General features: G+C 40.5%; 2 protein-coding genes across 2 annotated transcripts in view; both read right to left on the reverse strand.

Annotated features, from left to right (window-relative positions):
* Positions 1-3556, reverse strand: part of trim62.1 (tripartite motif containing 62, tandem duplicate 1) — a 46514-nt gene extending 42958 nt beyond the window's left edge. The window contains exon 1 of the mRNA XM_054783385.1: positions 3488-3556. The gene's annotated coding sequence lies outside the window, so the exon portion shown is untranslated. The remainder of the gene's footprint in view (positions 1-3487) is intronic.
* A 164-nt stretch (positions 3557-3720) lies between these two features.
* tnfrsf1b (tumor necrosis factor receptor superfamily, member 1B) lies at positions 3721-14608 on the reverse strand. Its single transcript, XM_054784650.1, has 10 exons — positions 14584-14608; positions 14278-14449; positions 10737-10842; positions 9263-9388; positions 9023-9181; positions 6729-6822; positions 6491-6663; positions 6331-6423; positions 6125-6183; positions 3721-6047 (listed from the first exon to the last, which is right to left on the reverse strand). Exons 2-10 carry the CDS (start codon positions 14317-14319, stop codon positions 5613-5615), a joined length of 1287 nt encoding a protein of 428 aa, XP_054640625.1. The 5' UTR covers positions 14320-14449; positions 14584-14608; the 3' UTR covers positions 3721-5612.
* Positions 14609-15077: the final 469 nt, after the last annotated feature.

The raw sequence follows: 15077 nt of genomic DNA on the forward strand, positions 1-15077 counted from the left end.
GGTAGATTGGTGGTTTAGATCGGTTTTAATGTAAGAATCTGTCGAAAAGTAAAAATTAAGAAAATCAAAGCCAACTGATCTACATAAAAAGGGCATAAAATTTAGTTTATAATTATTATATAATTAAATTTAATTTATAATTTAAGTTTAATTTTATGTATACAATGTACTGCGGGCCAATAAAAAACAAGCCACGGGTTGCAAAGGGCCCCTGAGCCACACTGCTTTTGTAGTTTTTCGTCAGGGTTCAGAGCGTGATGTGACTTAGCTTGTTAGCTTCCTTCGTTGCAAGCAAATAATGGTAATAAAAACTGCAAATGTTGATCTGAGGTTTGACAGGGCGTTTGCGCAGGTGGGTTGAATGAGTTGTATCCACACAGGAAATAATGTTTCTACAAGCCGACCAATCATGGCCTTTACGGAGGAAGGAGAGAGCTGGTGTAGCGTATGCAGGTGCCTCGACAAAGTAGCATAACCCAGGTTACAGAGACTGAACTCGAAATGCATGAAAATGCGTACCAGTGAAGTGTAGTCAAGTGAATGGTCAGTCTCCTGAGGGGGTGACAGAGAGGGTGCCGTCACTTTGAGGGGCATGATGCACAAACTACAGTGATTTGAAGCTATAACCAGATAAAAAGATAATACAAACACATTGAATAAACGGGGTAAACTGTGTCATATATTTTCATATTCGTCCGTTGTGTGTAAAACGCGGTCTGATGTCAATTGTAGCCCATTTTGTGACATGCAAAAGTTTGTCACAAAGACAATGAAATATATAATACAAAACGGTGGCACTTCGGTTTCAGCTGCTGTGATTTCCAAAGTATAACACCTCATTGTGCACCAAACGCATTTTGCTGCGTCCAAAACATGTGCTTTGACCAAACTGCGACAAATCGTGTATGCGCCACAAACGTAACGAACATACCAACGTCATACATAATTTAACTAAAATGAATTGCGGAACACTATATGCAAATGAGCTCTGCCTTGACACACAATAACAACTTCAGAGTATTTCTGGGTTATTTCACTTGTTTGTTGTCAAAATTCAGGCAATAACAAAAGTGACAGTGATTCACTAGCTCCGGTTACATGCAAAATACGTCGCTATTATGGAGCATGTTTGTGCGAGTTTAACGCAAACCATTTACAGTGATAGATACAGATGATATCGCAATATATATAAAAGTAACACTTTATTTTAATAAGCAAATTGGTTAGAAAATAACTTGCCACTTTGCTTGCTGTGTCACACGACTGTACGTCATTCTTTTGGTGCCCCTTTCAGGAGACAGACCCACAAGCGTATTCGAGAGTCAAATTGCGTACAGAGTACAGAAAATTAGTGCATGTATCGTGTTAGCCAACAATGCCAAACATTTGGTTTCAGTTCAGCTCCCCATTGTATTGTTTTGAAACAGTAAACCATACTTTGGTAAGCCACTGACAAATTCAACAAAGAAGAAGAGGAAGATGATACAATAAACAAAGACAACAATGGAGGACATCTAACATTTTGTGTTCTGTGTGGCTATTACATTCCTGTTTTCACACGTCTTTCAAAATCTGGTTTTGTTGCCTTTTGTGAGCGTTGCGATGGGGATCTTACTGCAAATATAAGGACTATTTTTGCATTTTTGTCTTTAAACATTATCCCTTAAGGAGGTCCTTAAAATCCACTCACATTTGGCACAAACAACAAAAAACAGCTGTAAAAATAAACCATTTTCCCCTCCACTTAAAACAAGTCAATCTTTTAAAACTACTTCTACATAGTATATACACTACAGATTTATATTTGGGGGATTTTAACCCTCTAAAAGGCACATATGTTTACATAACTACACTGTTTTGTTTTTTTATTGTAAAAGCAAAACATACTAAAATAATAACACACTTTTTTTTTTTTTTTTTTTTTACATACACAACATTATTCAAAAATCAATCGTGATACGCACGCATGATTTCAGGGGCTTTATCCACACGGAAACGTTTTCAGGTCGAAACGGCAAAGTATTTTATCATTTCAGCCTCTCGTCCACATGGAAACGGCGTTCTGGGTGCTCTGAAATTATATTTTTTGAAAACGGCTTCTAGAGTGGGAAAATCTGAAAATGCCAGCTTGTCGTTTCTGTGTAGACAGCTCTACACGAGAACGATGACGTCACTGACCCACCGCCACCTCGTCGCCGTCACATATTATGACTCACCTCAGTCGACATTCTTCTGCTATTTTGTTCTCTTATACTCCACAATGACTCGCAGAAGTATTTCCACTTGCTGTCAGTCGAGATAAGCAACGATGACAGACTTATGCGCATGCGTTCTGTCTTCTTCTATGGTTTGGACTGTCAAGTGGTTCCGTCTGTGTGTCAGTTCACAGCGCCACACGTCAGTGTGCCTTGTGTACTACATAGTTTTCACTCAGTTATCCGTTCCCGTCGGGATGCAACTATATACTAATCCGGCACAGTGTGGATGCGACTTTTTTCCAACCCGCCATAAAAATAATAATCCCAAGAACGTTCCCGTGTGGGAAGGGCCTCAGTGCCAAGGCACCCTTGCATATTAACAGTAAAATGTTGCTGCATGCTTTCAATGGGGAAGAAGTAGCGCCGTCTGGTGGATAAATATAGTAATTAAAAATAGGAGGCAAGTCCTCCAAATTGTAATGTTAACATAAAGAATTGCAATACTTTAGTAAAGATAAACGTGGCATGTAAAAATGTCCTTAACATTTTTTGCCAGGAGGAGCAAAAGTGTGATATTTTTGTCGAGCATTGCCAGTTTAGGGTAATTTCAATCTAAAAACTATCATCTCTGACAAATTGGACCTGTATTAATTTAGCACAATTCAACAGCGCTGGGAGCTCTTAACAGTTAAATGTGGTTATTAACTGAGTAAAAACAGGCGTTTTCCATCCCATTAATATTTGGCAAAATCTGTACTTTTTTTCCCCCTGAATATTTGTAAAATTATCATTTTATTGGCTTGAGAGGATTGTGTAAAGATTTATATAGCTTTGGCCAGTATGAACCCAATGCTTTATTTTCTTTTTTGATACAAAAAAAAATTACAGCCAAAAGTCCACAGCCAACCTGCAGCAACCAACAGGGCAAGCACCTGCAGCAACTACCTCAACAAATTCACCTCTATTTGTGGGATTTTACAGCTTTATACTTCTGATAATAATACACAAAAAATATATTTCTGGTGGCGTGTGAGCGTCATTAATTTATTTGCCTTTTGTTTGCTAAAATAGGCTAGATTTGGCTACACAAGCCAGCACAGCCACCAGCAACAGCAGAGGGGGAGGTATGAGACTGTGGACACAGCCACATAAACCTCACTAAACAGTCCTTAAATGAGCAACATTTGAAGCCGAGGAGCAGGAGGAAATATTTAAGACTTGGCATGAGTGTAATATCGACCATGCCTGGAGGAATAAATGGATAAAAAGAGGGTAAATCCTTAACTTACCGTAGGTTGTCAGGCGACATCGGCAGCTCGGAGGCAAGTCTCTAACCAGGAAGAAGAGCAACACACAGCGGCAACAGGCGCAACCAACTAGCTGGAAGGATGGGGGAGATCGTTGCACAGATAGATTTATTGGAGAACGGTATCGCTTATGTTTATGCAAGAAAACATGAAAAACACAGTTAACAGTAATTTCTCAGCGTTTTAATTGTTTTTAATTGTTGTTGTTTTTAATTTCTTACATTGAAAAACACCCGTAAAATATGACAATTCAAAGCTTACCAATGTTGGCATAGTCCATACTTTCTCCCGGTGTTCTCCCAGTTTGCTGGCTTTAACTCGTAACAAACGAATCAAAATCTGTACTTAAATCGGGAAGACAAATGAGAAAATAACCACCAAGTTGTTAATTGTGTAATGATTCAATATTTTATGAAGATGATAAGAGAGCTGCTCAAAAGATGTCATTTCCGCTGTCGTACAGCAGATGGCAGCATACCCCCCCTACAAACCATGCAGTAGATTTAACAGCGGTTTTCAACAAGCAACAAGTACATTTAGATGGAAAAAGGTGAAGTACATTATTGACACACATTATTCCCACGTAAAATAAAGTGGCGGGCCACATCTGGCCCCCGGGCCTCGATTTTGACACTTGTGAAGTAGAATGTTCACTCGGTCAGTAAAATAATGTTTTTCTTGCTTTTCTATATTTTACACCTTTTAGTTCAAGCCCAGCATTGACTACAACCTCACCAAAGGATGATGCTTTACAATATTGGTTTCATGCCATTTGAACATTATTTGTTATGAGCCTAACAGATCCTACTTGTGTCCCTTACTAAGGGTCTTACGAGACACCCAACACAAGAGATGATACACAAGATTGAGACCACGAGAACGGGAACGTGACATAAAAGGGCTTAAAATGAAAAACTATGACTGGAGAAACCAACTTGTTATTTGGCTTCAGTCAGCTGGGATCAGTCACAAAACCATACAGGGAGGTTTTGAAATGGTTTATGGACGAAACAACAGCCATTTTCTATGCTGCTTATCCTCATTAGGGTCACGGAGGTATACTGGAGACTATCTCAGGTGACTTTGGGTCAGAGGCGGGGTACACCCTGGACTGGTCGCCAGCCAATCACAGGGCACATATAGACAAACAACCATTCACACTCACATTCATACCTACGGACAATTTAGAGTCCCAATTAACCTAACATGCATGTTTTTGGAATGTGGGAGGAAAGCGGAGTACCCAGAGAAAACCCACGCACGGGGAGAACATGCAAACTCCACACAGAGATGCCGAAGCGGAGATTCGAACCCTGGTCAATCTCCTGTGGCAAACATGCTAACCACTCGGCCACCGTGCAGCTGCGAAACAATATCATTTTTTATATTTTTTTAGATGAAATAAACCAGTGTTATGATCATATATAATTCTACTAATAAATAAATAAATTATTATACCTTCACTCTAAATGATCCTTTCTTCACTCTGTAAAGGGGCGAAATTGGCGTTTGACAGTTATTTTCTCAAAAGCAATTCATACTATCTGCTATTTTATTTCTGCAATGAGTGCATATAGTCAGACACCTGCTCCGAGCAGACCTGGTGCAGCTATGATTAATGGTGATTAATGGTAATGGTGATTAAGGGTGCATTAACGTGCTTTGATCTGTTAAATCTAGTCATTTAGATCAAGTGTTGAATTGCTACAGCGTCTGTTTGGATATTAACACACGCGGCAGCTGTTCAACTTCGATGGAAAAACCTCCCTGACGGCGACACTGGGAACACCACGTTAGATTGGATTGCATGGTTTAAAGTGTGTGTAAAGCACTTCATGTGCACTTCCAATAATGCCTTGCACACTGCCACTTCCATATTACTACCATTATCATTCATAGTAGCAATGCCATAGTTCACAGTCTGATTGGCTTCAGGCTGTCCTGTTTTTCTTTTCTCCAAATGAGAAATCTCGTCACGTTTTCATCTCGCGAGGTCTTGTGACATGAGATCTCGTGACACCCCTACTATTTACAGATATATACAGTAGATACAAACAAGTATAATGCAATGATGCCAAGGAACATACTTGCACATTTACATGCTTTTTCATGCATTTTCATCGGCGCTCTCCTGCTCGGACAATTCTTTTCCCTCTTCTTGCTGCGGGATGTTGAAGGACTTCATATCCTCCTCCTCATCTCCGAGTCGGAGCTCAGAGTGTCTCTGAATGAAGCGTGCAGACGGCATGTAGTGTGAGTCTCCACTTCCAATGTTGAAAGTAATGTTGACATTAACGTGCGGACTGGCGGTGACAGGATTCTGGAGCCAAGGGGGCTGTGTAGGTTGGATGGGGGTCTGTAAAACAGCAGACTGGTGGAGGGCCACGGTGGACTGCAGGGGTTCGGTGGACTCCTGGCTGCTGGTGTCGCTGCTGCTGCAGTGACCTGAATCCCCGCTGACCTCCACTTTCTGCAGCAGACAATGTTGCTCTAGCGAGGCGACCGCAGTCAGCAGAGTTTCACCCAAGTGACCCTGATTGACCTGCAATGAGGAGGAGAAGGAAATCAAAATATTAGCATGCAACACACCGAAGAAGAAGAACTGTCAGGAAGACTCACTTCATCATCACTCTCACAATTTTCATTTGCATTGTTTTTCGGCTGCAACCTCGCAGTGCCTGACAAAGACAAAATTATCAGTAAGGATGGGAATAAAAATCACCTGATTGGTAGTTTCTTAAGAATTTGGTGACATGACGCGCCAGCAACCATATAGACTTTATACATTCCTTTTTTCTTTGTTTTCTTAATTTTTTGCAGGTTACCTTTCATCCATATTGTCCTGTAAAGGACCAGCAGAATGATGGCGATCACGATGAAGATTATGACCACGCCAACAACACTGGCGACAGTGGCAACTGAAGACAGGCAGGTTAGCACGTTTTCGTTATTACTGCTTAAAGACATCTTATGAAGACACCATACCCAGTTCCTTGTCAGCTCCAGGGCTTTTTGGAGATGGCAGGACAGAGCCAGGTGATCTTGCAGTGACTGTTTGGTTGGCATTCCCACTTGTTTGGATGCGTGGCCGCAGGTCAGCTTCACACACAGTGTCCGAGGTTGACGTTCCTTCTGTTAAGACTGGCCTCCCATGACAGCTGCACACGTAGAAACAAAAAAATAATAAGGTCCAACAAGTCAGTTGAAGCCATATCACACTCACCTTGTATGAGGCCTACAGGGCTCCACTGCGGAGGAGACGTCGGAGAATGTTCCGTCATTGCATTTTTTACACTTGACGTTTGAAGTTGCTGTTCCTTAACAAAAACAAATAAAAAAAACATGAACCAGTCCATAAAATCTCTTGACGGTGTCAATGAGAAAGAACTCTTGTATTGGCTTATATTGTGCCTAATAAAATGCCCAGGGAGTGTATACATAGTTATTGTGTGCAATGTTTATACTTGGGTTTTCATTTAAAGGAATTGGCAATACTATGTGTTAAAAGTAACAATCAATAATCAATTAATTGTTTTATATTTTTAAAATATTTTTCAAATATTATTTTTCATACGAGAACAATCAAATCTGCCTGTGATTGGCTGGCGACCAGTCCAGGGTGTACCTCGCCTGTCGCCTGAAGTCAGCTGGGATAGGCTCCAGCATACCCCGGCGACCCTAATGAGGAGAAGCGGTATAGAAAATGGATGGATGGAATAAAATCTGCGCAATTCACCAACATATTAAAAAGTAGTGTTTGTTTTTAACCAGTAAATTAACATCCATAGTTCTTTTGGCTTTTTTAGTGTACAGCTTGGATAAATTTACTGTCCCCTCAAAATAACTAAAACAAACGTTAGTACACCTTTACTTTAAACTGTGCTAAGTGGGCCCAGGTAGCCATTTTCGCTCCCCGAGGTCATGTGATTTGTGACTCGTTAGTGTTGCTAGGCCTATGATGTGAATGGGCAGCAAGTGTGTTATGGTGTTATCGCTCTCACACTCCCTCATACCGGTCACTGGAAGTTCATCACGGCACTTCATGGCAAAAAAACTCTCTGAGGATGTGAAAAAAAGAATTGCTGTTCTACATAAAGATGATCTAGGTTATAAGACTGCCAACACCCTGAAACTGAGCTGCAGCACATGGCCAAGACTATACAGCACAGTGATTCTCAAATTTTCTGTCATGTCCCCCCCCAGGGGACAGAAATGTATTCACGCCTTCCCGATTTGAAATACTATTGAGAAACTGATCACTTCTATTTATTTATCTGTACTGTTTGGACTGAAACCAGGAACATGCAACAAAATGGAGAGCTGTGAAGCATACAAGCGTGTTCAGGAGTGAAATTGCATGTTGAGCATGATACATTTGTAGTTCAGACAGACAGTTCACCGTGCCCCCTGGGGCGGGCCTGCCCCACTATTTTGAGAAGCACTGCTTTAACAGGACAGCTTCCACCCAGAACAGGCCTCACCATGGTCCACCAAGGAAGTTCAGTCAGCATGCTCAGACATATCCGAAGGTTGTGTTTGGAAAATAGACGTATGAGTGCTGCTAGCCCTGCGATTGGCTGCCGACCAGTCCAGGGTGTCCCCTGCCTCTCACACAAAGTCAGCTGGGATAGACTCCAGCATACCCCCTTGACCCTAGTGAGGACTAGCGGGATCGAAAATGGATGAATGGAGTGCTGCCAACATTGCTGCAGAGGCTGTTGGGGTGCGTTCTTCTAAAGATGAACAGTTTGCTGAAGATGATCAGACTAAGCAAATGGATTACTGGAACCACCTCCTGTGGTCTAATGAGACCAAGATAAACTCATTTGCTTCAAATGGTGTCAAGCGTGTTTGGCAGCAACCAGGTGAGGAGTACTGCCATAGCTGGGGAGCACAGTTCATTGAGGGAAACAGGAATGGCAACATGTATTGTGACACACTGAAGCAGAGAACGATAATGATCTCCCTTGGGAAACTGGGCTGCAGGCCGGTATTCCAACATGATAAGGACCACAAATATGCCTCCAAGACGACCACTGCCTTGCTAAAGAAGCTGAGGGTGAAGGTGATGGGCCTGAACCCTACTGAGCATCTGTGGGGCATCCCCAAACGGAAGGCTGAGGAGTGCAAGGTGTCTTAACATCCACCAGCTCCATGATGTTGTGATGGAGGCCAGAAAGAAGACTCCTGAGGCAACCTGAGAAGTTCTAGTGAACTCCATGGCCACGTGAGTGTTGGAAAATATAGTATTCACACTTTGGACACAATTTGGACATTTTCATGAGGGGTGTAATCACTTTTGTTGCCATTGGTTTAGACATTCATGGCTGTGTCTCGAGTTATTGTGAGGGAACGGTAAATTTACACTGTTACCCAAGGTATACACTGACTACTTTACATTATATTAAAGGGTCATTTCTTTAGCGCTGTTAAAATTGGGAGTACTGTGTATATTACTGTGTCTTGTTAAAATGTATTTGGTGGTGAAAGGTGGTGAAATGGTGAGAATCTGGGTACCTGGCACAAAGACTCCATAACCAGCTTTGCATGAAGTGTGATGTATACACTCGGTGCAGTGTTGCTCATCAGATTCCATGATGCAGTACATGCCAGGTCGACACGCACACTTGGACATGGCGGTGGAGGAGCAGGCGTGGGCAAACTGCAGGCCTTTTTCTGCTCACGCACAGAAAACACCGCCGCGTAAATACGACTACAAAGTTGACAGAAGTGAAGATTAGATTTGGAGCTACTGACGAGCTTTGCACTTGGAGCAAGGGAAGCAGTTTGGGGCGTAGTTCCAGCTCTCCATGTATTGGTCGCGTTCACACGGTTCACACACACTCTCTGTTGTTTCATTGCACTCCCGCGTCAGTCGCCGCCCTGTGTGTGTGGGAGGGGGGAAGGGGTTGGACACAAGACGTTGCCCGCATTTTTAGCGTTAAAAATGTCTCACAATTCTAAAAGTTTGAAGGTTACATAAAGGTTTACATAATGTTATGAAGACATTGTTTGATACGCATGGCAAAACATGTGGAGGCTTGGAATGTTGAATTGAACAATTATTGGAGTTATTTTTTGTATTCTTTCCCTTAGTTTTTAATTATATATTGTTCAAGATCATGTTTTTTCTATTTCTTACATTTCATTTCATTCTTGTTGAGCGGTGCTAACTTCAGTTCCTTTTATGCACTCTGGGTTACTAAGAGTCATTCACTACAGTGGTCTGGTTCATTTGAGACACTTGAGTCCAAACAGTGAATCAAATCGTCCACACTGTTTATGATAAGTCCGATGACACGAGTCAGTTAACCCGTTCAGTGGTATCATCCGAGTCCACCGTGTTTTCTTTCAGTCTGTTGACTCAAGTGAGTGAATCAATTCAATTGAATCAGCTGACTCTGCTGGGTCCACTGAGTCGAGTGGAGAAAAGAGAAAAGAGTGAAGAAACAACTCAAATGAATCATCCACGGTGTTTCCTCTTACGTCACTGAATGAAGGCAAATGAATCATTTGAGTTTGCTGTGTCTTCGGTGAGTCTGCTGACTCAAATCAGTGAATCAATTTAACAGAATCATCTGAGTCCGCTATGTTTCTGGTGGGTCAGCTGACTCGAATCAGTGAGCCGATTCACATGAATTATCTGAATCTGCTGTATTTTCGGTCAGTCCACTGACTTCAGTCAGTAAGGCAATTCAAGTGAATCACCGAAGTCTGCAGTGTTTCCAGTGAGTCAGCTGACTCGAGTCCGTGAATCATTTCAAATTAATCATCTGAGTCCACAGTGTTTCCAGGAAAGTCCGCTAACTTGAATCAGTGAATCATTTTAAATGAATCAAGAGTCTGCTGTGCTTTCAGTGAAGCCGCTGACTTTCGTTTGTGAATCAATTCAAATGATTCATCTGACTCTGCTGTTTGTGTTTGCAGTGAGCTTGCTCGGCTTGTTTATCTATCAGTCATCAGGCAGAAAACTCTTCGTTGAGACTCTCGTTAATGGAGACCTGGGACTTATGATTCCTGATTCAGTACAACAATTGGAATCATTAGCCCAGTTGATTCAGAAAGCGACCTGCTTTATTATGATCACTATTTGTCTTTCCTGACTAGCAGGAAGAAATGAAATATCCCCCATTTTTAAATTTAACAATATTTTAAAAAGCACATTTGGGAATGAATTAATACATTACAGCTTGTATGCGTGTGTGTGTTGCTCGAAGAGCTCCAAATTCACCTGGTGGGCACTTGCTGCAGCACAGGCTTAAAGCCTCTAGCAGGTACTCTCGATCTGGATAGTTGCACTTTCTGCTGGGCCCAGCATAATATGGAAGCGACAACACCTGTGGGATCGGATGCAGAGAAAAAAATGACCGAGTAGAGCGCAGATCTCAGCCAAGGCCGGACAATTAGAAGGTTGATTGGAAAATCAATCCTGATGCTGCATCTCCATCTGCTGGATCTGGTTGGTCATTGCACCACTCGGCCTCAATGCAAGTGGAATGTAAGGGCAAGTTTGTGAATCGGTACCCTTTATTCTGATTGTCACCAATACTGTGTGTTTTTGCTAACAAACAAACAACACACACAACAAGAATACCTCATATCTGCTTTTTGCCCATGTTGGAAGTTATGGTAATGGTAAAGGTAAACATACTATACTTTTTTTTTACACTTTGTGGTGGGTTCGAGTCAGACTCAAGCCAAGTCAGGGGTGAGTGATCAAGTTGTATTTATTGCCAATGAGCCACCCTTTTAAAACAATTTTACTTATTACTTATATTTTGGGGTTTTTTACCCCTTAAGGGCCATAGTGTTTACATCGAGCCACCCCGCCCGCCAAAAAAGGTAGCTTAATAACACACACGTCATTATCCAACATCAATAACAACTGCATTTAAAGTAAAAGGGCACTGCAGAAAGAGGTGTGGAATTTTGCTGCATGCTTTGAATGGAAAAAATAGCACCATCTGGTGGACAAATCAAAACAGCAGCAGACCAAATTGAAATATTGAAGGATTGCATTAGTTTATGTTCAATGTGGAATAAAACATGGCCTTTCTTGTTGTTAGGAGCAAATGTGTTGCTTTTTGTGGAGCTTTGCCATTTTAGGCTAATTTATGGAACAGAGATGACAATTTAAAAAATGTTTTAAACTCATTACACACAGCCAAAACATGACTTGAAAAAAAAGAATGACACAAAATGTACCTGGTATCTTTTAAGGGATTAAAAAAATATTTTTTAAGGCATGGTAGAATGTTCTGAACTCCTGTTTTGATGTAGCTCAAATAATCGTAGCTGAGGACATATTGTCATATTGTAAGGTAACCTCTACGTTCCATCATGCAGTCAAGCAAAGCTAACAATTTTAATGACGGTGGAGGGTGGGGCTTGAAACAGGATCAGACCATCTTCCACCTGTGGCCACCTTGCTTGTGCCGCATGTACACAAACAGAGGACACCTTTGTTCTCAACCTGAGGTGGACTCCATCTCAATCTCTCCAAAAATGTTTGGACTTTGAGCACAAGCCGTCAAAAAAAGGTGCAAATATGTATTCCTACATATTGTTCACATTTAAGCATCACATAGCGGCCAGCCACCATAAATTAACTATTGAGTTAACATCATCATCCTTTCTTTTTATTACTTCTTTGACAGTTAATCTATTAGATTTCACTATTTACTGTAGTGATGTTAGAAATCAAACATTAAAAAAAATGCAAAATAATAAAAAATAATAATAATAAAAAAATGTAAAAAACAAAAATATATAAAATAATATTTAAACGATATAATACACTATATTTAGTGTTTTTCCAATGAGGGGCGCATAAAGACAAATTAAAGGGTGCATGGGCCACTTTGATACATTTACTGTATTAAAGATGCTAATTAATGCTCGGCCCAACTTTTCGTGTAATAGTGTACGCATATTAGTGTTATGTCTAATAATATATCTTATTAGTAGGGGTGGCACAAGACACCCAACTCACAAGATGAGACTTTGAACATTTTAACATTAATTTTAAGATAAGTACAATGAAAATATACGACTGGACAAATGTTTTTATTTGATTGAGTCATAAAACAATGCAGGTGCCTCTGAAATGTTTATTGTATCACAAATTGATGCTAAATGATATTGGCAAAAATTTTGGAGACCAAATAAACAACTAATGTTATAACAATATACAATAATAACAATATTCAATAATAATAATGCCGTATTTTCTTTAATATGTCATCTTTCACTCTGTAAAGTTGTGGAAATGGTTTGTGACATGTATTTTCTCAGGCAATTCATACTGTCTGTGAAACATTTGGAGCATTTCTTGAGCAAACTACACTCTACGCTACACAGTATATCATAATATTGCAATATTTCTTTTAATATGCCGTCTGTCACTCTGTAAAGTTGTGGAACTGCCGTTTGTGACATCTAGGTTTTTCCACAGACAATTTGTACTGGCTGTGAAACGTTTGGAGCATTTCTTGCAGTGCTGGCTTTGCAACTGTATTAAAGAGCAGCATATCTTTTGGATATAGCAAAAGAACGCACACCATTTTGCGCTGTTCCGTTTGTATTTACTTTGCCGATCAAACGTCTCAGTGAGTGTTGATGGGAGAACTTGGTTGGGTTTGTTTGAGGTGGGCAAGTTCGTGTTGTTGCCTTTTGTGCCAACCAAATTCGGCATACTGGTTTGTTTGTGTTGATGGTCACCTCGTTCATTACTACACGTGAGCTGTGGCATTTGGCTTTTCAGTCATCTTTTATCCTCCTCATTACCTCCGCCAAGTGCAGCGCAAAGTGCAAACGCAATGCGGAGGTTGTGTTTTTGCCAGCGTTTATCTGTTTGTTTGTTCGTTTGTTTCTGTTCAAAATAACTTAAGTTCTGAATGGGTTTGGTTGAAATTTTCAGGAATTGTTGGAAATGGGATATGGAAGAACTGATTACATTTTGCGGGTGATTTGGATCACAATCTGGATTCAGGAATTTTTTTTAAGGATTCTTTAACATTGCAAGATGTGACCATTTTTGGCATTTGTGCATAAAAATGGTTAGAGTGATCCAAAAAATATGGGATTATTATTTTGGTGGGAATCACATATGGGGGGAACTTGGGCGTTTGGCAGAGGTCTGCGTGCGCTCTCCGAGTGCTTCTCTAATTTCCACTACGTTACCTTGCATTGGCCCCTCACCTGTGTCGGTCCACTCTTTTGCTGTGTGCATGCTAGCTAGCTACAGTATATGTGGCAATACAGGTAGAATGTACAGCGTACATGTACCACTCTTAGAAATCCCACAATTTTGACACGATCATGTCTTCATGCTTCACTGATGGTTTTTCATCAAGCACTGAAATTTTGCACGTTGTTCGGCGGCCCTTGAACACACATAATAGTGTGCCGTGAGATGCAAGTTTGTTTGGCTATGGAAGCACTATAGCGGCATATGTACATGTACATAAAACAGATTACGCATTACGTATTTTCAGATATTCTATTGATTAATTATGATCCAATAAAACAGTATTTTACTATCCTTCTCTAATTGCAGATTACTCCCAAACCTCATTACTTTAAAGTTAGACTAAGTCTAAACGTTACAGGAAGCAAAACGGCACTTTTGAAAGGGTACATAAGTCGAATGTAAAGGATAAATGCACACAATAAAAGAAAAAGTCTCGTAAAAGTGATACTAGATGCGCTCAGAATCGGCATTACTAGTGCACATTTCTTTAAAATGCAGTTGAGAAACTAACAAAACCTACCTCTACAACGTGCGCAGCTAGCAGAACAAAAACGTCCTTCATCGCTTCTCAGAGTAGGAACATTCGAGACTGCAGCGGCAGCAGGAAAGTGGAGCAAGCTGCTTGAAGTGATTCGAGTGCTTGCAGGAAGGAAGTGAGCGTGCGGCGTTGCCACTCACACAGTCGCTCTCACCTTTGAAGACAGAAAGTGTATACTCAGCAGGCTTCAAACTGACGATAAATACTGGATGTGTACACCCATAAAGAACATTTCAAACGCAGATCTTGATGAATTACGACAGTCATGTGCCTGTATGCACTCCCTACATCATCAGTTGCTTCCTTGTTAGACTAACTTTGGAGTAACATGGCCATGATTTATCCCTGTATTATTATTATTATTATTATTTTTAGCAGCGTATTAGTGATTAGTATAACAGAGTCAATTACGTGTATGTGCAATAGCATATATTTGTGTCCTTGACCTCTGAATTTTAAGAGGAAGGTGAAGTCTTTAAAGGAATTACTTCCCCTTCTAATTTTTATTTTTTTAGAAATGGAAAAATAAATAAAACAGGCATTACAGTTTAAAAAATATGTAAAAAATAAAATAAAATGACCATAAATAATACATGAAACACCAAATATTTAAATAGAATAAAAATAAATAAGACAAAAAACAATATAAATTATGTACTATATATCACAGTAGCGGGCAGTGCATTTGGTATCTGGGCCTTCAGTGACGTCTTATCTGGCCAGAAAACAAATACATAGCAATAATATATGTTGCCATACGTTGCCATTCAGCCTGAGTGGGA

The sequence above is a fragment of the Dunckerocampus dactyliophorus genome, chromosome 8 (genome assembly GCF_027744805.1).
Source record: "Dunckerocampus dactyliophorus isolate RoL2022-P2 chromosome 8, RoL_Ddac_1.1, whole genome shotgun sequence".
Lineage (NCBI taxonomy): Eukaryota > Metazoa > Chordata > Actinopteri > Syngnathiformes > Syngnathidae > Dunckerocampus > Dunckerocampus dactyliophorus.

Excerpts from the sequence above, each read along its gene's own strand:
- tnfrsf1b (XM_054784650.1), bottom strand. The coding sequence starts at position 14,319 with ATGAAGGACGTTTTTGTTCTGCTAGCTGCGCACGTTGTAGAG. Across the intron at positions 6,424-6,490 it reads TGGAGCTGACAAGGAACTGG|TTGCCACTGTCGCCAGTGTT; the intron begins GTATGGTGTCTT and ends GCCTGTCTTCAG. Across the intron at positions 6,048-6,124 it reads ATTGTGAGAGTGATGATGAA|GTCAATCAGGGTCACTTGGG; the intron begins GTGAGTCTTCCT and ends TCCTCATTGCAG.